General features: G+C 41.1%; 1 protein-coding gene across 24 annotated transcripts in view; it reads left to right on the plus strand.

The window, feature by feature from the left end:
- ptprdb (protein tyrosine phosphatase receptor type Db) overlaps positions 1-27,126 on the plus strand; it is a 169,554-nt gene that overhangs the window by 135,271 nt on the left and 7,157 nt on the right. For 11 of the 24 annotated variants that reach the window (XM_044189821.1, XM_044189819.1, XM_044189825.1 and 8 more), the window contains 22 exons: positions 80-225; positions 522-666; positions 1,554-1,856; positions 3,074-3,267; positions 4,123-4,149; positions 4,896-5,013; positions 5,331-5,918; positions 6,321-6,415; positions 7,004-7,260; positions 8,666-8,759; positions 10,602-10,826; positions 10,926-11,086; positions 12,684-12,695; positions 13,368-13,480; positions 13,598-13,639; positions 14,168-14,265; positions 16,372-16,495; positions 18,808-18,983; positions 20,568-20,591; positions 22,319-22,438; positions 23,391-23,545; positions 25,204-25,489. In XM_044189821.1, coding sequence (XP_044045756.1) covers positions 80-225; positions 522-666; positions 1,554-1,856; positions 3,074-3,267; positions 4,123-4,149; positions 4,896-5,013; positions 5,331-5,918; positions 6,321-6,415; positions 7,004-7,260; positions 8,666-8,759; positions 10,602-10,826; positions 10,926-11,086; positions 12,684-12,695; positions 13,368-13,480; positions 13,598-13,639; positions 14,168-14,265; positions 16,372-16,495; positions 18,808-18,983; positions 20,568-20,591; positions 22,319-22,438; positions 23,391-23,545; positions 25,204-25,489 — 3,503 coding nt within the window. The remainder of the gene's footprint in view (positions 1-79; positions 226-521; positions 667-1,553; positions 1,857-3,073; positions 3,268-4,122; positions 4,150-4,895; positions 5,014-5,330; positions 5,919-6,320; positions 6,416-7,003; positions 7,261-8,665; positions 8,760-10,601; positions 10,827-10,925; positions 11,087-12,683; positions 12,696-13,367; positions 13,481-13,597; positions 13,640-14,167; positions 14,266-16,371; positions 16,496-18,807; positions 18,984-20,567; positions 20,592-22,318; positions 22,439-23,390; positions 23,546-25,203; positions 25,490-27,126) is intronic. The other 13 variants (XM_044189838.1, XM_044189842.1, XM_044189844.1 and 10 more) reach the window with 7 other exon arrangements.

The following is a 27,126-nucleotide window of genomic DNA, read 5'->3' on the forward strand; positions in this document are numbered from 1 at the left end:
GTATGCACTCATTATCTGCAAGAATAAAAGAAAGAAAATATCTTAACTTCATTAATCCTGTTTTTCCTCAACTCTGTAGTTCCATCCCAACCTTCAGAATTTAAGGGTGAGGCCAAGTCTGAGACTAGTATCCTGTTGTCTTGGGTGGCCCCACCCCAGGGTGGTCCCGACAACCAGATCACAGGATATGAACTGGTCTTCCGACGAGCTGATGACACAGAGGAGGTAAGATAGGAGGGACAGACAGACAGATTGGGAGCTGAGAGGACTGTTTTGCTGGACTAATAAATTCATGAATGGTTGGATGGATGATAACAGATTAAAAAAATGGATGTGTGAATAGAAGGATGGGTGGGCAAACACAAGATCAGTTGACTTCAATATTAAAAGTTAACTCTATATAAGTCTTTTTAAGAATGCTCTTTTTGAACACCCTGTGGAATAATTAATGCAACCTTTTTCTTTTGTTTTTCTCACAACCTGACGTCTTCCACTTTCCCGTTGTCTTCATGTCCTTCCAGAAGAAAGTGAGCTTTGAGCCTACCACCTCCTACCTGTTGAAGAACCTGAAGCCTTTCTCCACCTACACCTTTCAGCTGGCTGCCAGGAGCAAACATGGAATTGGGGCGTATACCAACGAGGTGTCCATCGACACGCCACAGACGCGTAGGTCCAACCACAAATACTGCTGTGTGTGTGTGTGTGTGTTTGAGAGAGAGAAAGGTTTCAATTATGACAATGCAAAAATGAGAATTGACACAAAAACTGAACCACAAATACATGACATGTCAGATCTAACCATCATAAATGTGTATGTTACAAACAGTAATTGATAAAACATTTGGCAGTTGTTGCTTTTTTGCATTGTCATAAAGGGGCCGTCATGAATCCAGACCTTAACTGACCTCAGATTTGATATTTCAACAAAAGTATCATTAAATAGCTCATTTATGATTCCCGGAACTTAACTCCATCCATGGTATTTCAGCAAATATAGTACCGAACAACTTATGGATAATTGACAGCAAAGTAACAATACTTTGTTGGCTACCAATCTGAGGTCTGTAAGAGAATCAGTAAAAACAAGGTAAGAAGCCAGAGGCTTGTAGATAGAGATGAGAACTCCATCATGGATCACAGACGCTTGTGTAGGCTGTAAGGACAAGTAAGTTATGGGCAGGTATGTTTGTGTGTAAAGCTCTAGTCAGTGTTTATGTGTTGTATCTCTTTTAAATCATTCACTTGTTTTCATTAATCAAACATTTCTACCAAACAGAAGTTGACACCCATCATTCAGTATCTTTGTTCAGCCATCTTGCTTTCTAGTCACAGGGTCATTTTTCGTAAGCGCTTCTGTTCTCCAGTGTTTTGTTTTCATTTTATGTTTCTTTGTCTTTTGTTCTCTGTCTCTCGTCTGCTCAATTTCATCCCCATTCCTTCACGACAAACCTCACTCCCTCACCTCTCCACCCACCAATAACAACATGCACACACGACCAAATAACATTTACCCAAACAACACTTATTGTGCTCCCTCAAAACTGGCCAATCAGTTCCTTCAGCGCCTCCCCAGGACATCACATGCACTAGTCCCAGTTCTACCAGCGTCCTGGTAAGTTGGGCTCCACCTCCTCTGGAGTTTCAGAACGGCATCATTACAGGATACTCCATCCAGTACTCCACTACCGAGGGCAACAAGATGTCTAAAAGAATTGATGGAATTTCTCCGGAAAGTTCTCCGTATCTCCTGGAAAACCTAGAGAAATGGACTGAGTATGGCATAACGGTGCGGGCGCAGACGGAAGCTGGGGATGGACCGGAAAGTTTACAGCTGCTTATCCGCACCGAGGAAGATGGTATGTTCCCAAATAAACCCCCTGCCTGTCTTAGGATGGTCCGCCCTACTAACAATGGCTACCTCACTAATATAGCACTAATGAGCTCAAAGCACCCTAAACTAACAATAAGTTTCTTCCACTGGCCAGTAACGTCATTTTCTCTATCCTTGAGCTGCAATCTAAACGGATGATGCATTTAAGAACTACTGTCAGACCCTCCAGTTTTGAAAACCTCTCCTTTATTCCTCCATAACCGCCCGAAACCTCCTACATCGGGAAATCCCCTCCTGCTACTCCCTCACCACTGCTTTCTCTTGTCAACAGCAACCCTTTTTTCTCCAGCAGCTGTTTTTATCTTCTTCTTTTTTCTTTTTTTTTTTACAAGCATCTTTTTTCCACACTTTCCCCTTTCTCCTAAAATTGCCTCTTTTTTAGGAAAAGAGATTGTTGGTTGGTTATATTCTCCAGTAACAATACCAAAACAAACCCTTTGGCTGTAGCTGTACCTTGGCCTTTCCACACCATGACACTTTTTCTCAATCACCGTCTGCCCTTCCAACTCCCCTCCACTTTTTAGACAATTATTTGAACATCTTTAAGCTAACTTTTATCAATGTATTTTATTGTGACTTGAGTAATTTGTAATATTTACAGCAATATTTTTTATATTCATGCTTAATATCCCATACTCCCAATTTCTCCACTATGAAGTTTTTCTGACTTCAGCTTATTTTAGAGTGCTTATGTGTGGGTCAGTCAGATAGCAAGAGGTGGCTGGAGTTTTTGCCTTTCAGTATTTTTTATTTTTATTTTTGGGAGAAGTGTAGTTCTTGGCAGCACGAGAAAGGTTTTTCTTGATAACAGTATTTTGTCTTTGACTGCCTGCCGCTGTTTATCTGCCCATGGCAACAAATCCTTTTCTATCTGCCATTCTTATCTTTCTCTACATTTGCTTCTTATCCTTCACTGCTTTTTTCCTCTATGTTTTTCCTCAAGCACTCTCATTTTTTACTATTTTGACTTTTTTCCCTGACATCAGAGCAGTTTTAGACTTTTTGGAGGGTTGTATTTTTACATTTTTTCAGCTTTTGGCTGTTTTTTATTATCTGCCCCTGAAACCAATATATTTTTGATTAGAAAAAATATTTGTTTCACTAAAGTGAAGGCCTTAACTTGAGACGTTTGAGTGCCCATCATCTGTGACCCTTGACCTCTATCCCAAAATGCATTTTTAGTTCCAAGTGGTCCTCCGCGAGGGGTGGAGGCAGAGACTGTGAACGCCTCGGCCGTTAGGGTGAAATGGCGAGCACCAGCGCCCGAACGGCAGCATGGTCAGATCCGAGGCTACCAAGTCCACTATGTGAGGATGAACTACGGAGAACCTCAGGGTCAGCCCTTCATCAAGGACATCCTCATCGAGGATTCTCAGGTAACACTAACATATATTCTCTATTGGCCATCTATTATTATAGATAAATGTTTTGCCAGGTTTTTTTTCTTATTCCTTGTCAGCACAACACACAATGTAGCAATCTGTCACAGCTTCTATATCGACTTCCTCTATGATACTTGAGTGTATTAAAAATAACTATGAATGATGCCAAATAAATTGACAAATTGAAACAGTCCTTAAGATTGTTTAAAACGATATGTTTATTTGTCTTCTTGCAGAGACTCAGATGTGAAGATCAATACCAGTCTCATATCTGCCCATTAAATATGAAGCTACAGCGGCAAATGGTTAGCTTAGCTTAGGATAAAGACTTGAAAAAGGGGGAAACCGTTTGCCTAATTTTGTCCAAAGGTAACATAATCTGCTTACCAGCACCTCTAAAGCTCAATAATTAACACGTTATATCTTGTTTATTTAATCAGTTTTTGCAGTCTTTATGCTAAGCTAAACTGGCTGCAGGCTGTAGCTTCATATTTAACGCACAGACCTGAGAGTGGTATCGATCTCATCTAACTCTTGGAAGTAAACGAATAAGTGTATTTCGAAAATGTTGAACTATTACTTTAAATTGAATAGAATCTGGCCTTTACATGGCCGCTGCTCTGTCTTAGGTTTAATTCTTTTAATTTGGAGCATTATTAAATTTCTGTCCAGAATAAATAATGGACCTAAATCTATTTATACCTGCCATTACTGCTGATAATTTCAAACGGTATACTTAAATACTAAATACTTATAGAGGAGTAAAAGACTTTTAGTTCATTTCCTAAATATTAAGGATTGTCTTTTTCTCTGCTTTTTCACTTTTCTCTATACTGTTCCAATGTTCAGTGGGAAAATGATGACTCAACTGAATATGTGAGTAAACCCTTTTTTAAGCCTATTATTTAATAGTAATAACAACAAAGCACAGAGAGTAGATGAGTCAGATTGTAGCTTTAAAATCTACTATGACCAGAGCGAGGGTTTAAAACCCAGTAGTAGGTCCCTTTTTCATTTCTGCATTCTGTGTTCTCCAGGATTTTTAATAAAGGACCCTGAAAAAACACACAGATAACTGATGATATGAGTCATTTGTGGGTATTGCCAAAATATCATGATTATTGATGCTTTCCCCAGGCCAAGAAATGAAGAAAATATTGTGTTTAGTGTTTAGATAGAGACAAATCTAAATGAGTTTTGAGTGTCTGCATAGTTAAACGAGATTTGTTTGTGTTGCGAATGAACCACATTTTGAGCTCAGTTGAGATAATTTGATATAGTTGTTTTGAATTCCGAGTTTTCTTGAGATGATTGCAAACCATATCAACTCTACATTTTCCAAAAGCAGCAGCTAGGTGACCAATGAAAGAAGGAAAAATAACTTCAAAATGTATTTCCTGGCCTGAGAAAAGTATTGTTGGTGTAGAAAAGAGCTGAGTAACTGTCTGTACTGGTACACTGTCAGACAAAAAGCACAGATATGTACCTTTGTTCAATGGGGCTGTACCTTTTTGACCAATTTGACCCAGACTTTTTTCTAAGTGAAGCCCTGCTCATTATCCTGAGGGCACACAAAAGGAGTTGCCTTTTTGCAGCTGACTGTGCTTTTTGTTGTTCTACAGGAGGTGGTTCTTGGAGACCTGAAGGCAGACACTTCCTACTCTGTATCAGTGGGGGCTTACACCGCCAAGGGTGATGGTGCTCGCAGCAAACCTGTTTCTGTCTGTAGCGCCCTGCCATGTAAGTGTGTCTACCCAGACTCTCACAAAAACATACAGAAAAACATAGAGCTACAAAAGCACACACAACCAATCACAACTAGTAATGATCTTGAGACTAAAGCATCACTAATGATCATTAGAGACCATTAAATCATTGAATTGGTTTATGTCTCACTCTGTCACACCTTGCTATGCCAGTAAGAAGCCAGTCATTTGGTGCCATATTAATCATATTTTGCAGTTTTGCTTGAGGCCATGACTAATGTGCTTTGCAATTATCCTCTAATTATCTTTTCATCAGTCTCTCTCCTGCTCTCCCTGTTTCCCTCTTTCTAGTGCCTGAGAAGCCCAAACTGATGGTGAGTGCCACTGATTCAGGTACTGCTCTGCTTCAGTGGTACCCACTTCCCAACCCACCCACCCCGCTCCTGGGGTACCGCCTCACCTTTGGCCGCATCGACGTTCTTCCCTTTACGGTGGTGGAGTTCCCCACCAAGGAGAACCGCTACACCGCCCAGGACATCCACAAGGGAGCTAACTATGTGTTCAGACTCTCTGCCCGTAACAAAATGGGCTACGGAGAGGAGGCTGTAAAGGAGGTGACCACTCCAGAAGACGCCCCAAGTGGATACCCAGAAAATATTATCTCAGAGGAGGCTTCTGCAACCTCCCTCCGGCTGACATGGAAATCAGTCCCACTAATTGAGCAAAATGGGAAAATTGTGAAGTACTCAGTGCTGTACAAGGATATAAACAGTCGAGGGAACGCTTCAGAAGTTGTGGTGCCCGCTCCAGGGTCGAATGTTTTGTTGGAGGGTCTGATTGCCGATACTGTGTATGATGTCAGGTTGTGCGCATTCACAGCTGTCGGCCCTGGGCCGTACAGTCCCAGTGTCCAGTTTAGGACGCAGCGGCTAGACCAAGGTAGGAGTCACACTCACTTTCTAACAACCCATCTTCATCGCTCAGGATGCAACACACGCTTCCTAACAGCACATTTGTGCAGTGCATATATTGTGCACACATGCACACACACACTCAGACACACAACATCTGGTAACAACATCCTAAGTGTCCTTTTTCGTTGTCTTGTCACTGTAGTCTTAGACCCAACGTCCTTTTCCCAAAGCAAGGTAAGAGTCTTGGGTCTTGGGCGAGTATCCCTGTCCAGTCAAACTCACTGTGTGTTGATCAGAGCAGATAGCTAGCTTGAGACTGGTACTTAAGAGTGATACACAGGTAAGGCCCTTACTTTTGGTTCAGTAGAGAGATTAAATGATACTGGAATCATATTCATGTTTAGTTGTTTTATTTTTTGTCCCTTAGTTTTTGCCACCAACTTCAGAGTAAAGGCTGCCATGAAGAACTCTGTTCTGCTGTCCTGGGAGATCCGAGACAAGAACCCTGCCCAGCCATTCACCGTGAGCAGATTTGCATTTTAGTGTATTTAAATGTAGTTAAATAAAAACCACTTCAAATTCAAATAGGCCAGGTCTCAAATGGTGTACAAACAAATAAAGGCAGGGTGCAAATAAAGGATGTGGGGGAAAAAAGGGGGGTAAATGAAATTACCTGTTAATTACCACACACTGTAAATTCAGCATAATTTATTATATTATTTCCAACCATTCATTGCTTATTTGTCTCTGTGTTAGGTTGCTGTTAATGAATTTCAACTCTTCCTGTTTGTGCCTTGATGGCACATAATGCTCATTGAGCTGCTGGAAGGCTTTTAATGTAAAATAGATAGAGGAAGTGTTGAGTTTGCATTAACAGCAGCAACAGAAAATTAACAAGGCAACAGGAAAAAACATGTAGACTTTTGTAGTAATGAAATATACCAATAAAACAGGGAAATGAAAAAATAATATCCTCTGTGAAATAAACACCTGGTTCTTTATGTTGAGGTAAATGCTGTATGGGCATCGGGCACTATTTGAGAACTTACAATATGTGCTGCATTGTGTGTTTTACCCTGTTTCTTATGGAATTTAACTCTCAAACTACAGATCCTGTATGGAAAGGGCCAGTCTGTGGAAGTGGATGGGAAGCAGACTCAGAAGCTGATCACTGGCTTGGAGCCGGACACCCAGTACTCCTTTCTGCTCACCAACCGTGCCAACAGTGCCGGGGGTTTGCAGCACCGCGTCACCGCTACCACTGCCCCAGACATCCTAAAAACCAAACCCACAGTGGTGGGAAAGACCAATGCAGACGGCATGGTGACTGTGCAGCTACCAACTGTGCAGACCACAGCCAAAGTCAGGTAGTGATTATGGAAATGTTAAGGAGAGTGAAGAATTTGTTTTAATGTAATGACTAGATGTGAGTATTTTTAATAGTAACCTGTGCATAATCTGCTCCAATTAGTTTGTTTTAAATTAATTGTTCTATAGATCCTTTGAGGTAATTTCTCTTCTTCCTCCTGCTGCTTTTCATTTACTGGTCTATGGTCTAGGAGGGATTTTTCTGAGTTGGCAGCAAAGCAAGTCTGAGAACTCCTACAACAGGCCAAATGAAAGCGCAAAGCTGAAAATCTCATCTGCTTTTTGTAACCAAGAACAAATACAGATAGAAGTAGAAGCAGTCCTTCAGCCTTGAAGCACAACCTGAATCACTCCACTGCTACTCACATGATCTCACAGCCCTTTTCCTGGTGTGTGTGTGTCCCTCTCACATTAGAAACATTTGGGGGGGGGATTTTATCTCTAAAATCTCTATTTCAGCTTTAGACGTCACAAATTCTCATTTTCTCACATTTGACATAAATAAATTACTTTCTACTGTATCACTAAGCATAGTAGTGTATTCTAAAGTGCAAGCATGGAGCACTGAAGTGAGTCATCTATTGAGGACCCATGGATGATTCCGGTGTCTGTGTCCTCATTGCTAGGCGGGTGCTTATGGTCTGACTACTTCTGAAAAATTTCCCTACTCCAGTGATATTGTTTTTGTTTCACACGTGGCCTCAGACTTGGCCCTCTGTTCCAAAAACAACCACACTGTTTAGATCTAGAGTGCAGTGTCACAGCTGCTGCTGTAGAAATATACTGTATTAATGACACAATACTCCATAGTTCTTTAAAGTAGAACACTAAAGCAATAGTTCAGCTTGTTAGGAACTATCCTTATTCACTTTCCTGCCGAGAGTTGGATGAGAGGATCGATACCACTTTCATGTGTGTACAGTAAATATGAAGCTACCGCCAGTTAGCTTAGCTTAGCATTTGAAACGGCTAGCCTGGCTTTGGCTGATGGTCACAAAATCCACCTACAAGCCTTGCTTAAACTCAATAATTAAACAACTGAACTAAACTAATTAAACAAAAGAGATATGATGTGTTAATTATTGAGCAGATTTTGTTACCTTTGAACAGAGCCAGGCTAGCTGTTTCGCCCTCTTTCCAGTCTTTATGCTAAGCTAAGCTAACTGGGTGCTGGCTGTAGCTTCATATTTATTATTATTATTATTATTTATCGTACAGACATGAGTGTGGTATCAATCTTCTCATCCAACTCTCAGCAAAAAAGGAAATAAGTGTATATCCCAAATGTCGAACTATTCCTTTGAATGTCAGATCACTGATGTTTCTCCAGGGACTGAAATATTGAAAACATGTAGTTTATAGTATATTTCCTTAAGCCTAAACCCAGCACATGCTGTGTTTCAGGGGTTACTATGTGGTGGTGGTGCCACTGAAGAAGCAGAGAGGAGGGAAGTTCCTGAATCCCTGGAAGGAGCCTGACCAGATGAACCTGGATGAGGTGAGACATGCAGCAGACATTATACCAATAAATAGCTAAATAATGTTCATAATAAAGAGTTTATCATAAGGTAATGCTGATGTTTTGAGGGGAATGATGATGATGATGATCGGGGTGATGCCGATGATCACTGTTAAATATGATTCAGAGAAGCTACGCAAATATATGTAAACATTATGTACTAGTAAAAAAGCTCAAAACTTATTTCCATTTAGATCATCAACTCATCAGATGGATCAGTTTTCTCACTTACAGAACTCAGACAGTAGTCTTAAATGGTTGAGCATCTGAATTAGTTTGTACTTCTACTGGCTCACCGCAGGGTCGTGTCCTTTCTCCTTTATTTTTTTACCTTGTATACAGATGACTGTCGTAGTAAATATAAAAATCACCATATTCTAAAATTGATATTATGTCTCTTCTCAGTCAGTCAGATTAATCACATGGATCCATAATGCAAGAATTTGTGGACTGGTGCGACAGATCTTTTTCTCACCCTAACATACAGACAGTCTTTCAACATTCAACAACAGTCATTCATGGCATTAGTGTGCAAACTAAACTCCTTTGGAGTAGATCAGAGAATACTGGCAACGTTTTATTCCTCTTTTATCGAAAGTATTTGAACTTTTTCATTTATTTGCTGGTTCACATCCCTTTGTCAAAGGGAGAAGAACCAATTACAAGGTGTTGTTAACCTCAGCTGTAAAATTATTGGCAAAACACAAAGATCCCTTAGTTCGTTTTATTCTCTTTGTGTTTTAAATGCGTTCCATTTTTATTGTAACGCACTTTGTAACTGTGTTTTGAAAGGTGCTATATAAATAAAGTTTATTATTATTATTATTATTATTATTATTATTATCATCCCTTATACAGCTTAATACTGAATCTCAACGACCCCACACATGTGCTATGACTACTTTAAGCCATCAGGAATGTGTTTTAGATCACCTGTATGTAAAACAAATAGAAGCAAGGTTGTATTTTTAGGTATTTTTTATGTGTGTAAATTAATTGTCTATGTGCACTTCTGTTTGCCACTTGAAGATTGAATAAAGTATTTTGATTTGAATTGAATTTTCAAGTCACATAAATAAAGAATAGTGCTGAGTCTACTGGTAGGGTTTTTTCACCTCTGTTATATCAGACTATTTGTATCTTATTATGAGAAGGTAGACGACCTGGCCATCCATTGCCTGTTCAATCCAAACAATACTCTCACATAACATTTCCCATCTAATTCCACTTCCTGCCTTTTTCTAAAGACTTCATCACCTCATTACGCTGTTCTGAAAGCACATTCATGTGTGTGAGATTAGTTTCAATAGAGCTTTTATGGTGCCCACTGTCTCAATAGATAAATGCGCTAGCAATTCAGTTGATGATGAAGACATTTGTGCTTAGGTGATAATGTTCTATACAGCCCATTGTTCCTTCACTGATGAGAGTTTTTGTGCGGGGTAAAATTGCCAAACTGCCCTTCTTTTCCAAGGCCTTTTCTCAGGAAACTCAAGAATACAATCTCTAAATATTAAGCAAATGATAGTTTTAGGAAAATAATATTACAATTGCAGAAAGATGGCGACATTGCTTTTACTGTATTAGAGAAATCAAATTGTTGATTTGCAGTGTGACTGATGGCCTTTGATGTTGCACTTTGTTTGAACTTGGCATATATTAGGTACAAATTATTATCAACTGATTTCCTATCAATTCTCATCTTTTCTGTCAAACTCTTTGCTACCTTTGTTTCAATTCTCTATTTCCTCCTCCATCCTCTCCTCCTCCCTCTCTCCTCTTTGTCCCTGTGTATCCATCCTCTGTTTTCTTCCCTTTCAGCTCCTGAAAGAGATCAACAGGACCAGTGTCAGTCGTGCCCTCCGCCTCCGCAGACAGGCTGGCCAATCAGATCCTAGGGCCTATGTCACTGCTCACTTTAAGACCCTCCCCCTGGAGTTCACACTAGGTGACGGGCGAAACTATGGTGACTTCCGCAACCGTCCACTGCTGAACGGACAGGAGTATGTTTTCTTTGTGCTTGCGCTGCTAGACCTCTCTGAGAATGTGAGTAAAAACACACACACGCCCACACAGTTCAACCATCTAAATATAGTTTTGTCTAATTTATATGTGAAAATGCATTAAAACCATGTCATCCTCCAGACTATGTACGCCACTAGCCCTTATTCTGACCCTGTGACCTCATCTGATGTGGATCCTCAGCCAATCGTAGATGAGGAAGAGGGTCTGTTGTGGGTGGTGGGGCCTGTGCTGGCTGTCATCTTCATCGTCTGCATCGTCATCGCCATTCTCCTCTTCAAGAGGTAAGGGCAGCATGATGGAGCCAGGAAGATGTAAAAATTATTTAGTAAATTATTGGATTGGTGAGAGAAGGAGGAAGGAAATCAAAAAGAGACAGGGTGAAAGATTGGGAGTTTTGGTGAATGTGAGATAAAGAAAAATAATTAAAAGGCAGCTTACATCTTCACAGAGGGGCAGCAGATACTCTACAGGGATTAACTTGTTTTCATTTCCAATTTGGCTTGTTGCTCCTCTGTGTATTCAACTGAAAATATGTTTTGGGCAGTATAGTATATTCTACAGATATTTGAATATATTCCTTGCCTGTAGTTAGACTGTCCTATCTCAAGCAGCAGTTCTCAGATCGCCTTCGACAGAGCAAGGTCATAGAACAAGAAATAGTGTATCTCTTAGACAGGTACACACAATATATAATCCTTTACATTATCTGGACTATTGCTTTACGGCAGGGTTTTTTCAAAGTCTTGCACTGTGGGCCCCACCTCAAACAAAAATTGAGACAACTGGTCCTCCCAGCCCCCCAACCCCAGGAAGTATAATGTTTACATGGAGTCACCTAGTTAGCTGTGGGCAACAATTGAGCCCTGTTTCTTTTCTTTTTTTGCCTATATTTGTTTACATTTTGCCAAATTGGCACCATTAAAAGTATGCCGAATTAACTATTAAAGCTAGGGTAGGCAATTTATGTCAGAAGAATTTTTGTTTACATCTCTTTGATGCTGTTTGATTCCCAACAGCAATCAATAATTCAAATTCTCTGACACAAGTATAAGCATGTACTTGCCTGTCTACCAACCTACCTGCCTACCTGCGCGCACTCTGCCTGTGCACTCATTGCTCATGAAAATGTGTTTTGGGGGAGTGGATTTGTAGGAAAGGCCTGAAGGGACCTACCCTAGCTTTAACAGTACCCATGGATCTACAGACAACTATCACTTGATTACTTTGATACTAAAGAAAACTTAAAAACATGATGATTCTCAGGCAAGTTCTGGAGTTATTAGGGCCGTCCTTTTTCTATGATTTCTAAGCGGCTTTATGGATTACAGGGAGCAAAGTTAGCTAACATACCATATAGGGGAAGATAACATTATCACCCATGAGCATTATTCATGATAATCATCTGTTCTTCTGGCTAGAGCTTTGTTAATGCACATGAATAATTGCTGTGACTGATGTGGCATTGCAAAATTATTAACCTTGGTGGTGGTAATAGGTTCATAAGCCCTGGAGTGTAACCTGTGGTGAGCCACAGCCAATAATGTCTCACTTGTGGCTGAGTTGCACTTAGCAATATATTTCCAGTATGTTGTTATATAGTAGATGTCACAGTTAGAGGGTGTGCTGGGAGATAATGTGTATGCAGTGTTGTGCGGGATCAGGGGACAAGATTTGTTATTTAGATTTACATTCACTGTTTATCTTTGTATCTATAGGAGGTGCCATTTAACATATGTAATAAGAAACTAATTAGTTTTAATGAGAGGGATAGAACAATGAGTTCAGCATTGCTTTGGTCCCTGATGTTTTTTGATTGGACACTAATGCTATTCATCCTTGTCTGTTCTTTTATCTGCTCTTCTCCCTGTTTGGCTCCAGCAAACCTGACAGGTAAACAAACACCACCTATTACCATTTCCTCTGTCCTACAGGGGTATTTTCCTTGAAAAGCCTTTGCAAAGAATGCTTTAGATAATAGATCCCAGTAGAGTCAGGATTACCTTGTTTCTTTGGTGACTGCATAGTAACCTACAGTGCACTGGATAAATTGTACACTTGAAGTTGTACAATTGATCCAGAACACTGGATAAAGATATAAGGCATAAAAGCAAATTGTAAATATTCAGAGTAGGGAACAATGACAACTGCACTGCAGAGTTTGATCATGTCAATGATTTTAACTAAAAGAAGCAAAGAGTAGATGTCACTTTTAACTCCTGGCAGTCTCTGTGAAAAAAGCAGATACCCACCTCCATACCAGAAAATGAGCCAGTCATTAACATATAAAAAGCTGCAACACTAAACCAGCAGTCAACCAAAGCTCTGGTAGATTTTGAAACAGAAATTTCTTGAAAATTACAGCTATCCCTGTAAATGTCCAAGGGGCAATTTTATGTGGCTTACTCTGGTCCAGTTATTTAAACACAAATCCCAAAAATTGAGGTTATGCGTAAGTTTACAAATCCCACATTTTCCCAGATTCAGCCTTTTTTTCATGCAGTAAAAGGTTCAATTCATCAGGCTGAGGTTCATGTAAAGCTGTATGTTGATCTGTTATTGCAGGAAAAGGGCTGAGGCTGAAGGCAGGAAGGGCAGTTTCCCCTGCAGCAAAGCCATGTCGTCCCACCATCCCACTGATCCTGTGGAGCTACGCAGAATCAACTTCCAGACTCCAGGTAAACTAGACACACTTGTACACATACAGGCACAAACACCATGTGTTGTTTGATGTGTGATTTCTAAAGTATTAGTTGTATTTATAAGATTAACCGTGGTGTTGTTTCCCTTTTCAGCCTATCGTGTATCAGTGTACCGCGGTTATCGGCGTTTGTCAAGTTAGTTGGTCTTAGTCTGCCATAGATCTTCTCTTCTTTCTGCTGTCATTGTTTTCTTTCTTACCACATTCATTTCTTGCTTTCCCTTTTCTTTCTTTCTTTCTCTCTTTGTTTCTCTTTCTTTCTCTTCCCCATTTTCATGCTAACTAATCTTCCATACCATATAGGATGAAGCTGCTTGAATTGACAACATTTCATCAATATACCTCTGGAATACATCTTTAAAAATCCCCCAAAAAGCTTTCATGCTCAATTTTTAACCGCCTGTGTCATATTCACCAGCAGTGTGCATATACTCTGAGGACATGTTACTGTGCTTCAGTAACTTTCGCAACACGCACATTGTTCTTTTTGTCTGGAGAGAAAATGGTCACTTAACAAAAAACACTTCCATTTGCTTCCTCCACTGACTACGGACAGAACACTAAACACCTCCTCTGAGAATCCTTACTCTTAACATTTTCCTCCAAAAGAGTTTAGTTGTACATGTATCGAAATGGCCTCTTTTTCTATTTCTGTGCTCGGCAGGCATGGCAAGTCACCCGCCCGTCCCCATCTCTGAGCTGGCAGATCACACTGAGCGCCTCAAGGCAAACGACAATCTCAAGTTCTCTCAAGAGTACGAGGTAGGAATGCTGATTATCTGTCCCTGAAAATCTTTAACTTGGGAAATTCATCTGGTTTTGATGCAGTCACACACATATTTATCGTTGACTCGTCATTTCTTTGCTCAGTTTCAATTTTAATGGTGAACGCTGTAGATTGAGCCTCACAGTTAAGTTGCATTTTGATTCGTCTTCACAGAACGATACAAGATAAAGCGCATTTTCCTCTCTCTACTGTCTTGTTGTTATCTATACAAATATAAGGAGGAAATTGAAATTGCAAGCTCAAAGAGAGTTTGCTTACAGCCAGATGGTTATCAAGCCCTCATTTCTACGCTCTGGTGGAGAAACAGAGATAGAAATGAAGAGGCAGCGACAGAGAGCAGACTCACCAAGAGATACAGGAAGCAAGTATTCTCAAAAAAACCAAAACGCTTCTTGATTAGTTTTCGTCAAACTTGCAGCATAGTTAATGTGGAACAAAAAAGGCATCTACTTGGAGATAACAATGTGCCTGAACTTGGTGTGCTGAACTGTGGCACTAAATAAGAAAAAACACATCAGTAGAAATATTTCCCAACATGTTGGCTGTGTAGCAAATAGTGCTAGCATTACAATGAGCTCCACAGAGAGCTATTAAAGGCTAAAAATGTTTTTCTTTTCCTTACAAAAAAATTTTCAGTTTAGACCAACGGCCTCTAGGTGAAGAAGGAGACATAAGGCTCTAATTGGCCACCACAAGAGAGAGACAAATTGTGTGTGACAGAGATACGTATATAGAGGAAGACAAGGACACATTATGCAGAGAGTAGAAAAACAGAGCGAGAATGTCTGAGGGGGAAATGCGTCGGGAGAGAGGATAAAGGAGGGTGGAAGAGACAGTGAGGGAGAAGCCGTATGTAATTGTGGTGTGAGTTGGAACCACTCTGTTGAGCCTCACATTCTCTCTGCATGACTGTGTGCTTTGTTCGGTACTGAACTCTTAACGAGCGAACGAGAGAGATGGATGGAGGAGGGAGAGAGAGAGGCCAGAAATGATTGCGGTGTAATAATCAGACACACATGATGTTGGGCAGCGCGCGGAAAGCAGTCTCAAACACACACATACATACATGCACTCATCCAGTACCACTCCTGTCCATTTGTTCCCCAACCAAACCATAATTATGTGTCGTAAAATATTCAGAATTGCTAAATTGCTCTGGCTCTCTCCTCTTTCGTCCCTCTCCACTGACAGCCCCGTAATGACCTCATGTCTGCCTCTCCCAGCTAACAGCAATGGTTACACTGTAATTACCCTCCAGGAACTTAATGTGTTGGTCTAACACAACCATCCTTTCTCTCCCAGAGGAATTTATTGCGTTTTTATCATCTTTCTCTGGTAGCTAGTTTTTTTTTGGTTGTAGTTTTTTTGTCAAAAACGGAAAGTCCCTACATCGCTGTTGTTTCTTGAAACGGGATATCATGTTTGCCAACATTTCCGTCCAAGTTCAATAATGCCTTGTTAATTTTCAATTTGTACTTGGTTTCTACTGGTGTGGTTTTGCTGCAGCAACACTGGACAATGCTTGTGAGCTAAAATTCATAGAATTATGCTTATGCTTGCTCTGGATGCCATTTTCTGCATTTTGAAGAGATAACATCCTTGCCAACACTCAGTTTTAAGTGGCAATGCTATAGTGTATGCATGATATTGTTAGAGAATCAGACAGTGCATACAGGGGTTTGAAAGTGGTACACAATTATTAGTTGTCAGTTTCTTTGGCAAGTGAGCTCTGACTGATCAATACTAACATTCTAATCAGCATTCCAGGCAAAAAAGTGATTTTTTCATTACCACAATGAATGGCCTCAATCATACATGCAATGACCATTTGTCAGAATAATGTTACTGACACACCACATGCTGGTATGACCATTTGAAAGCCAATAATTAAACTTAAGTTTTTAAACCAAAGCCTATAAATAAAACCAAAAGGTTTCTTAAAAAATAATCTATTAAAGCATGCAACACTGTCCAAGACAACCTGAATTTATAAAAGTGGTTATCCCTGCAAGTCTGTCTTCATTAGTTATTTTCTGTTGATGTTCACTCTTTGTTCTGACCTTGTCTTTTGCGACTTGTAGTCCATCGACCCCGGTCAGCAGTTCACATGGGAGAACTCCAACTTGGAGGTCAACAAACCAAAGAACCGCTACGCTAACGTCATTGCCTATGATCACTCCCGGGTTATACTCTCCAGCATTGAGGGTAAGACACACCACCACTGTGTTTGTGTGCATATATGGGTGTGTGTCTCTGCTCCCTTGTACTTCTATCTTTGTGAGGACATTTTTAGGACATGAGGGCATTTGGTCATTTCCTCACTTCTTTAAAGGTCTGTTGCAGGTTTATGGCTTGGTGTCAGGGTTAAGGTTAGGTTTAAGGGTTTAGATTGGGCATGTAGTTGTGATGGTTAAGGTTGGGAATAGATGCTAGGGAGTGCAGCATGTCAACAAGAGTCATGACAAGTATAGAAGTACATACATGTGTGTTTAAGTGTGTATGAAAGTGTGTGAGAGCTGCTATCCATGAGGAATGGGATATTAATAGTCCAAAGATGTGTTTCATTACCAATTCCTACACAACACATACAAAGTGCTGTGCCTACATTAGCCATCATTTCATCATTTCAGGATTCAAACAAAGCTGTTTCTATACCCACTGTGTTACCACATCATATGATTGATGTGGTCTCTCACTTGATCATTTTAGTGTTTATGGAGATAAATTAGGCACACACTTTATTTATAGCCTATTTACTGATATATTTCCATGGTGCGCCCGTTTGACTGGATTCGTTAAACGGTCTAAAATAAGAAGAAAAAATAGTCTCAGTCCTGTTCTCAGTGTACGTTTTGAAGCTCACTCACCCACCTCAGCTGGGAAAGACCCGAGGCAGAGAAACTGGCAGCTCCAATGTGGAGAGAGGGAGGCAGTGGGAGGCCAAGCCCAAACAGATGAGCCTTATCTGGGCAGAGCATGTGTGAGCAGCCCTTCCACCCCCGCCTGTCCTGGAGCCCTGGCTGTCTTTCTTTCAGCTTAGAAAACACATATACTCTTGAGTATGTCCAAACACACAAGAGCACACACACACACACACACACTCTACTATAGATTTAAAACACATGCCCAGGACGTGCACAAGCACAGCTATGCACTTTTGCACCCAGTCTCCTCCACACATGCTCATAAACTCACACTCTCTTCCAAACCAGTGAAGGCACCAAGTGAATTAGAGAGAGAGAGAGAGAGAGAGAGAGAGAGAGAGAGAGAGAGAGAGAGAGAGAGAGAGAGAGAGAGAGAGAGAGAGATTGTTTGTTTGTTTGTTTGTTTGTTTTATCTGCAAAGTGCTTCTGCTGTAGTCCCTTGCAATAAAGTTGTAGCTCATCAAAGCATTTAGCCAAGCTGTCCTTTAAAGACTGAGGTTGATAAACATATGTTCGAAGCTCTTCTTACCATCTGCCCCCATCCCATTTAAAATAAGTTGCATAAACACCCTGTACTCCTCTGTCATTTAAATGTGTCTGCGGTGTGTGTGCGATGGTGGCTGTGGCTTTTACGACTGTATGAGACTAAGTCGTGTTCATATAATAAGCTGCAAGAAGAGAATCAGCTGCAGGAGTTTCTTCCTGTCGGGATTCTACTGTTTGCTCATTGACTTCTATCTTTTTAAATGTAAACCGCTATCAGATGACTCAAAAGGAGTTTTGTGTCCCACTTCAGCAGAATCAGGTCACGGCTGAATGCACGCATACATGTCTGTGTGTATGTCCGTGTGTGTACTTTGGTGTTTTGGTGTATGTGTGCATGTTTGAGCTATGACTCAGTGATTTTTGGGATTATAGTATTAGGCCCCAGATGAGCAGGACTGATCCTAAATCAAACACACACAGACTGTCTCTCACATCACACACATATACACACAATCCCTTCCAGGACAAGCAGTGTCAGCCGAGTCTTACACAGAGATGGCCTTACAGTCATATTGCCATTCAAAGCAACACAACCAGAGTATACTCAGATTAGGCCCGTGATCGTCTTAGCATGTATTATAAAACAAGACGGCTGAACAATCCAACACCAAAGGACGCTTGGCCCTGTGAAAACATTAATCTCCCTGCCATGACCTCACATGATCCACGCCCTTTATTACTGGGACATAAACCTGCTTTCCTGCTTTCTTTCACTACACTTTAAATAATCCTTATAGATTATTTTACCTTGAATCAGAATAAGAATCAGGTTCATCTGCAAAGAAAATTACATTGACAGAGAACATTTCCATGTGATCAGTGCAGAAACCCTAGTGCCATTCATCATGCATATGATGCAGTGGACAGATATGAACACCAGCGTATTTCAGCATCAGTGGCATCTATTTCACCCATCTGCGCGTTTATTCTCCTTTTTCTCTCCCACCTCAATCTGTCACAATTCATTCTCTTCCTCACCTTGCACACATCTCTTTCCATTTTTTTTCCTCCACCCTCCGTAACTTCCACTTTTTCCTAATTATGCAGGTGTCCCAGGCAGTGACTACATCAACGCTAACTATATTGATGGCTACCGCCGTCAGAATGCCTATATCGCCACTCAGGGATCCCTACCTGAGACTTTCGGGGAGTTCTGGAGGATGGTCTGGGAGCAGCACACAGCCAACATTATCATGATGACCAAGCTGGAAGAGAAGTCACGGGTAAGAAAAAAGGGATGGAATAACATGGGAGTATGGGACAGCAAGGATAGGGTAGCACAGCACTAAGCCAACACACTACTGATGCCTAAGAGAAGCGAAGGGAAGATGAGGAAGGCCTAGGATAGGATAGGTGACTTTAGGAAGGGGCAAATATTAGAATATCATGATACAATATTAAGATGCATTTGTGGGTAAAATGCTGGGATAGGACAGCAGATGGTAGGCTAGCATAGTACAGAAGGGGGAAGTGTATACTGTAGTAGATTAGCATAAGGATCTGTAGGATAGGATAGACCACAGAGGTACTGTAGAGTAGGATAGCCCAGAACACAAGACATAGTGGAATAAATGGTGTGGGGTACTACAAACACTACTTCCTGACAGATTTTTTTGTTTATGAAGCAAGTGTGCCAGACCTTTATTTCCTTGGTCTGTTTCATTGTGCATTAGCAAGCAAGTTACTTAGTAGTAACTGCATGCTGTACATGGCAGTGCATTATTTCTTTGGTTTACCTGTAGCAGCCTGCTTTTCAGATGTTTTTGAGGAAATGTTGTGGAGGTCAGCAGCTCTCAGAAGAACAGCAGTGACATGTACTGTAAAGTGCAACCGGATGTTGCACTGCCAGCACTGAAAATGGTAAAGTAGGTAAAGTATGTACAGTGTAGTATAGGACTGGTTTTGGAAGAATATGATTGGATAGACTAAAATGCAGGAAGGTAAGAGGAGGATAGTATGTTAGAATAGGGACAACGTGGGTATGGAAGGGTAAGATAATGGGGTATAGAAGAACAGGATAGGCTGTGGAAGAGTTGGAGGTGTCAGGTTGAGCGTGATTGAAAACAGTAGGATAGAGGTGAGTAGGGCAATGATGATTGAAGTTAAATTACAGTAAGAGAAATAAAGTACAGTTGGGTTAGAGTTTAATAAGGTCGGTTTGACAGCATTGAGGGAGTACAAGACAGACCAAGGCAGGGCAGGACATTTATTTTTTAGGATGTGGAAAGACAGTAGAGTCCAGATGGATTCAACAGAACAGGACAGACAAGGAGAGTACATAAGAGAAAGAGCAAGGACACATCATGTAGCACAAAAATAGTTTACAGAATAAACCAAAAAGCAGCCGACATCATTATGGTAAGCTAAAAGTGCTATAGTTAAGTGAGAAGCTAGAGTGGATAGCACAAGGTGTCATGTAGTTGATCGGAATAGAATAGAATACAGTAGAATATAATAGCGTAGAATGGTGAGTAAGACCTGGGGGAATTACAAGTACAGCTAAATTGGGGGTTGGTAATGAATTAGAAAATCATTTAGCTTCAAGGCATTTTGCTGTTGTTAATAGAATATGCATTTGAGTAAAAATTCAATGTAATGAGAATGTCATGTTAGAATAAAATGAACAAAAATGGCTTGAGGTATGAATCATGATTAAGTGCTAAACAATTATGTCCAGAACCCTGTTCAGAAAATGATCCTTTCCTCTCATCTGTGATTCTTTTCCTATTAACCTGTGTCTTGTGTTAAAACTCTGTTTCCTTTTCAACTTTTTCCAACTGTCTCTGTTGTGTCTGTTTGACCCTCAGATGCCCTCTTATTTCTTCTCTAAGGCAAGACCTCGCTTTCTCTCCTTTGCTAATCCCTTTTAAAATGCCACCTCACCTCACATGGTTTTCTCCTTACCTTTTTTTTTCTCTATTCAGTGCCCTTTTTCTGCTGTTTCCAGCATTTTTTTTCTGTGCAATAGCCAGTGCATTGAGTGAGAATGCAGGATTGTTTTCAACTCACCACATGGCACTCATGGTTAACTTGGTCTGAAAGGGGTTTCATTGTAACCACTGCAGTTGAGAAACAGTGCACATTAGTGTCTACAGTTTGCATGATCACCCCCACAACTGTTTTTCTATTTTCCTTTCTAGTGGTTATGCAGTAGAGGATGTAGCCATCAAATAAAGACAATTTTTACACTCTGGCTACATCATCACAAGGAGTTGTATAAAAAATTCTGTAGTTCTGCTGCAGAATTGCTACAGAGTGAAGGACTGCAAATCACCTAATTGTAAGCAGTAGGCTGCTACTGTCTCATAAACAATCTGTAGTTTGTGAATGACTTACAACATTAAGCAACAATGAAAACATTCAATTTGATATACTTAGCTGTTTATTATCAGCCCACTGCCTCCATATCTAATGTTTGAGGGAGTAGTGGGCTGCTTGTTGGAGAAAATGATTTAATCTCATTTAACACCTCTCAACATTATGCCATTATGTGTTTACGTGTTAACAAAGATGATCGCAGATGGTCCCACTTTGGGAATCTTGCCAGCATTGTTCCTTTTAGCACCAATCAAACCACACAAGTGCAGGGCACAGTTATGCTGTTAGCCCATATATCAATGGATAATGTAGTCTTCACACCACCATTTACTGCGATCCTGTTTAGTTTTTGGCAGTGGTCTGGCCCCCCTATGTGGTCGACCATTCCTGTCCCCACAGTGTCTCAAGGTCTGGTGGGAAAACAACAGTTAAAAAGCTGTAATTACAGCCTGAACATCCCGGGCCAAAACACATAATCCCCAGTCTGGAGCAGTGGAATGCAGAGCGAGCTGAGCTGAGCTCCCTACTGTCTTTGATGTGAGGACTGGAGGGATCAGCACATAACGTTTGGTTTGGCCTTATTCTGCCAAGGCACCCCCCTCCCTCCTTCCCCCTCCTCTGGGATTTTTTTCCTCTCTCCTCTGTGGTCTCTGAGGCTGAGCTGAAGAACTACAAATATGCCCGCCGTATACGGGTGAATTCTAGGTGTTTCGGTGGTTAGGGATGCTGGGATTTGGGGTGCGGGGTGTAGTTTTGTATGGATTTGTAAGGTTGGAATGTAGGGCGATGTAAAGCGTCAAATATGTGAGGGCTGAACTTTAGGTATCACTTGGCTTTTCCAGCTCTGTGGTGGATCTTTGTGAGAGCCCACCAACCTATGGCAATTTCATGCCACACTGTTTTCTAGTATTTGAAACAACTTATGCAGGATCACACCCCAGAAAGCAGAACTCTCTCCCCCCCCATCTCTCTTTCTGTCACTCTTCACCTCACACACTTACTAAAACCTCTTTCACACGCTGGGTTGTCGCTACTGTATATGCACATTTTTTCCGAACATTACTGTCTGAATTTTGCAAACTCTCTCACTGATCTGCTTCAACACTCCCTTCCTTTTTTTGCATCTGTACACATTCACACGCACCCAAGTCAGCTCTCTCTTTCTCTTCTTTCACAAATGTGTACAGACGTATACAAACTGCTCTGCATCTCTCACAGCTTCTTCCCTCTTCCCTTGTAGGTGAAATGTGATCAGTACTGGCCAACACGGGGCACAGAGACCTACGGCCTCATCCAGGTCACTCTGCTGGACACAGTGGAGCTGGCCACCTACTCTGTCCGGACCTTCGCTCTTTACAAGGTAACGTGACATGTGCAGTGGGGTGTAATGGGGTCGTGTGTGTATTGATCTGTTGAAATATTTATCCATACTAGTTTGTGTGTTTGCGCTTGATTCAGAGGCCACGTCACAGTTACCTTGTCATACATTACTGATCCTTCCGATGAGATTTAAAGTGACATGACATAATAGTGACCTATTTTTTTTTTATTATTAGTTGCTGAATAGGAAAAGAACATTTTGATGAATTATTGTCTCACCTACAATGGATCACCTGTCTGGTTCAATAAACCAACAGTACATTCATAGAGTTTGTTCACTTGGTATGCTAGCCATGAATTGTTGTTGTACATTTTAAAGGATAAGTCTGGTGATATTCTTCTAATTGTCAGCAAATCCCAGGAAAACGGCAAAACCAGCAATGAATTGATCCAACTAGCAAGTATTGTCTGTGTAACCACAGCCTGATATACTGTAGTTTATTCCTCTGTGCCACAGACCACCATTGTTGCTCAAAAACTATTAAAAACATATCAGTGAGCCACACTGTTGTTCTAAGTGACATGTTCCTTTATTACGATGAACATGGGCACTGTAGTTTATTTTGAGTCAATCACACAGACACCGTCCTGAGGCTATAAATACTCACTGGGCCACCAAAAGTGTGTTAATCCATGGCTGAAAATAATCCCAAAAAATAAACTATTTACTCCAGTTTTAGTAATATGTTCCAGCTGTTTTAGGAAATTACTGAGCCTTTTTTTTTAATGAAACTATATACTTTATGTGACCTGTTTTTAAAGATATATATTTTCAGTAGGAAGGAATGGGCCAGGAGCTGAGTATCACAGACAGGGTAGGGAAGTCGGAAAGTATTGGATAACAACATGGGACACTATGTTTGTTGACTATAAGAAAAATATAGAGTAACACCAGCTTTATCTTTAACACTCTTGTCCGTCCGCTTGTCCAGAGCGGCTCCAATGAGAAGCGTGAGGTTCGTCACTTCCAGTTCACGGCCTGGCCAGACCACGGGGTGCCTGAGCACCCCACCCCCTTCTTAGCCTTCCTACGCAGGGTCAAGGCCTGCAACCCTCCAGATGCGGGACCCATGGTCGTCCATTGCAGGTGTGTGTGTGTGTGTATGTTTTTGTCAGTGCTTCATCCATATTTTATATTGGTTTAGTTTAGACATTCTTGTAATTCACTGTACCAAAATAATTCCTAAAATCACCAATCACCATCCCTGTCCAAAGTCCCTGACCAAAAAGAAAACAAAGTTGGTCCTTGACTTTGTGTCTGTGTGTGCTTGCATGAAATACTTATGTGTTATTTTGGGTTTTTCTTGGCAGCATAATTTTCAAAAGCCAGCGAGTTTGTGAAAATCAACAAGAGTCCAAGAGCACTTGTATAAAATCATTCATAGGTCCTGAACTGAAATGAGATTGACCTGCCATTATGCAAACCCCAAACCATCCTCACTGGCTCAGACACCCACATTCTTCCCTTAACAACCTCCATCATTTCTAAGATACAACAACAGCAGCCACCATGCTGACCCTATTTTCCATAAGTAGCTTTCAGTGTTGACTATTTACCGTTTAAGCTGGTGGTAGATCTGGGTTCATAAGTTTATATTCAAATGAGCTGCTGTCTGAGCAGCAGGATGCTCATGCGTTAGTTGGAAACTTGTCATTACAGTCTTGGCACAGTGGTGAGTTCCAGAGCTGGAATGAAGCTACTATTAGCTCTTACCAGGGAGTGAAGGAGAGAAGAAGATAGAGGGTAGCAGAGGGAATATGGAGCAGAAGCTGTCGGGAGGAAGAATTAGGGAGATATAGATGTGGAAGGAAGAGAGAGAAAGGGAAGAAAAGGGGATTGAGAGATGATTGAGAGGGAGAGTTAGCGAGGGACTGGGAGTTAGAAGAGGAGATATGTGCAGAATGAGAGAGAAGGTGAGGTCAAATCCAGGACACGGTGAGTGGAAATGATGAATTAAAGAAAAGGAAAAGTGGAGAGAAAATGGAGTCTAAAAAAAACGTACAAATGTGAGAGTGAAAAAGTGGTGGGGCTGGTGTGAGTGTGTTGGAAGGGTACTTAGAGAAAAGATAAAGAGGCAGGGAGATGAGGGCAGGAGGGGGGTGAAAAGGTTGGCAGGAGAGGAGCTCTTCTTAATCTTCCGTAGCAGTCAGATGGAGTATCTAACAGGATTATCAGTCAAATTTAATTATCCCGGCAAAACTCCATCATAATGTGCCTTAACAGATCAACCAGCCTCTGTATCAGACAATGGACCGGATCTCATTCCACGTCCACAACACACACTTGTGCGCACACACACACACACACATACACACTGATATTAATTTAACCATATAAAGAGGTTTTTATTCACTTGCAGAAACTTGCTTGGTCAGGATGTTTCACCATTTAGGTACTAGCACAGCAAAAATGTGAAGTGTTTGGGTAGGCAGCTAAATGTATTATATTTCTGGATTGTATGTCGATAGGAGAGGATATCTTCCTAATGCCAGTCAGACGGTGATGCTGACTCATCGCTGATGTCAATTTTTACATCCTTTGTTGGAAATATTGCTGGCTGGCATCTTTGTGATACTTAGTTGATTTAGGCACAGTATGCTAGAGCTTTCGCAATATGCAACAGGGCCAGATTTGTACCAGGTTTGAAGACATAGCACACATTCAGGAAAATTATTTCATACAGTACATACCCCAGGTTACGTGAGAAAATCATATCACCGTCTGTTCCCCCTTTTTTTCCTCAGTGCTGGAGTAGGTCGCACTGGCTGCTTCATCGTTATCGACGCCATGGCAGAGCGAATCAAGCATGAGAAGACCATTGACATCTATGGCCACGTCACGTTGATGCGCTCCCAGAGGAATTACATGGTCCAGACGGAGGACCAGTACATCTTCATTCATGATGCACTGCTGGAAGCTGTAACCTGCGGGAACACCGAGGTCCCCGCAAGGAACCTGTACTCCTACATTCAGAGGCTGACGCAGATTGAACCAGGAGAGAATGTCACCGGCATGGAGCTGGAATTCAAGGTGAGGACTAATCACCAATCACTGGAGCTTTCGACTGTATCACACGGTCCACTCCAGCAGATTTAAGTTCGCTCATTTACCACATAACTCTAGATGTCGAAACTTGATACATGATTCTGAGCATCTCTAGTTTGCAGTTGGCAAAACAGTCTCACATCCAGATCTATTTAGTAGCTGCTGAAGATGTTCATAGGAAGATGGTTCTCTCCAACACAGCTTGAGAACAGCCTTCTCCACAAGGACATACAGTATGTATGAACCTTGAATTCCTGACCTTGATAGTCACTGAGCATCTTTCCCAGGGCTGTTGGCAGTTCCCCCTCTGAGAGTTTCATATACTCAAGATGGATGGTTGGATTTGAAGGGAATTGTGGGATTGCACTTTTTGAATCCAAGGTAAGAGAGTTCTACTGAAGGTTTTAGAAAGCATCATAGTTTTGTAAGTTTGATGGACATACACAAAAAGACCAAATAATGTAATAAAATCTTCGGGAAAGGTCAAATGGGCGTTTTCAAAAATTTAGAGAGGTGATCAGAATTCAAGGTGAGAACACCGAACATAGACATCAAGACACAAACAAGAGTGAGTACATAAGGGATTAATAGTGTTTTTGAGAAGTGTTATTTTCATTTTATTCTAGCTGTTTTTGTTTTGTTTACTGTGATATTTACCTCTCGTCAGATGAGTTCTCAGCAGACTCCGTGTGGTTTGGCTGGGTGGAAAGAGAATCAATTTTAGCCATACAGGTATATATTGAAAGCAGGTGGCTTAAATTTTTCCTGGAATGGTTTATGTCTGCTCAGACACTCACAGGGCAAAGTAAACACAAAGCCACTCTAAGCAATCTCCTTTATCCCATGCTCCGGCATTCCTGCCCTAATAGCAGCGGTCTCCTCAGAATGACAATGAACTGAGCGTGCACTGAACTGTTTGCTCAGCCTTATATTGATGTAAAACATATGCCAGGGTTGTCCCAGTCACCAGATCTCATCTCACTCAAACACTTAGGGGACAGAAATGGCACTTTCCACCTTCATCAACAAAACACCAAAAGGATGGAATTTCTAATGGAGGAGCGGCGTCGAATCACTCAAATAAAATCACAAAGTTGAAGCGTGTGTGAGAACAGAAAGAAATGAAGCTGTTCTCGCAGCTTTTGGTAATCCAACACTCTATTAAGACACACTGTTTTTGTTTCCCTTCACAGAGAGTTTACTGGTTGAGTTTAAAGAGGTTGCCAACGGGGCATGATGTTATCCAAGCTTAGCAGAAAATAATGGCACCTATCAAAGCAACAAAAAGTTTTGTGTGCGCCAGACTTTATTGATAAGACCGAGTCAAATTCAAACCAAATGACACGAAGAATTGCTATTGTTGGCACTGGAAACTGGGTTCAGAGTACCTAAATGAACTGGTAAAAAGCGGTTAGTGTGGGATTTTCCAGCTCGGTCTGTCTGTAAGAAAATAAGGTACTGCTGTTTCTCCCACAGCACTCCAGTAGCCACCGATGGTCGAGGCTCAGTTCATGAGACCCCATTGTTTCCCCTCCCGAGTCTGCGGTTTCCCTCTGTCTATTCTCTGTTGTTCTGTCTTTCATTTTAAGCCATGTCATCCAATGGTCAAGTGTGAGACCGTG

Source organism: Siniperca chuatsi, linkage group LG3 (assembly GCF_020085105.1).
Source record: "Siniperca chuatsi isolate FFG_IHB_CAS linkage group LG3, ASM2008510v1, whole genome shotgun sequence".
NCBI lineage: Eukaryota > Metazoa > Chordata > Actinopteri > Centrarchiformes > Sinipercidae > Siniperca > Siniperca chuatsi.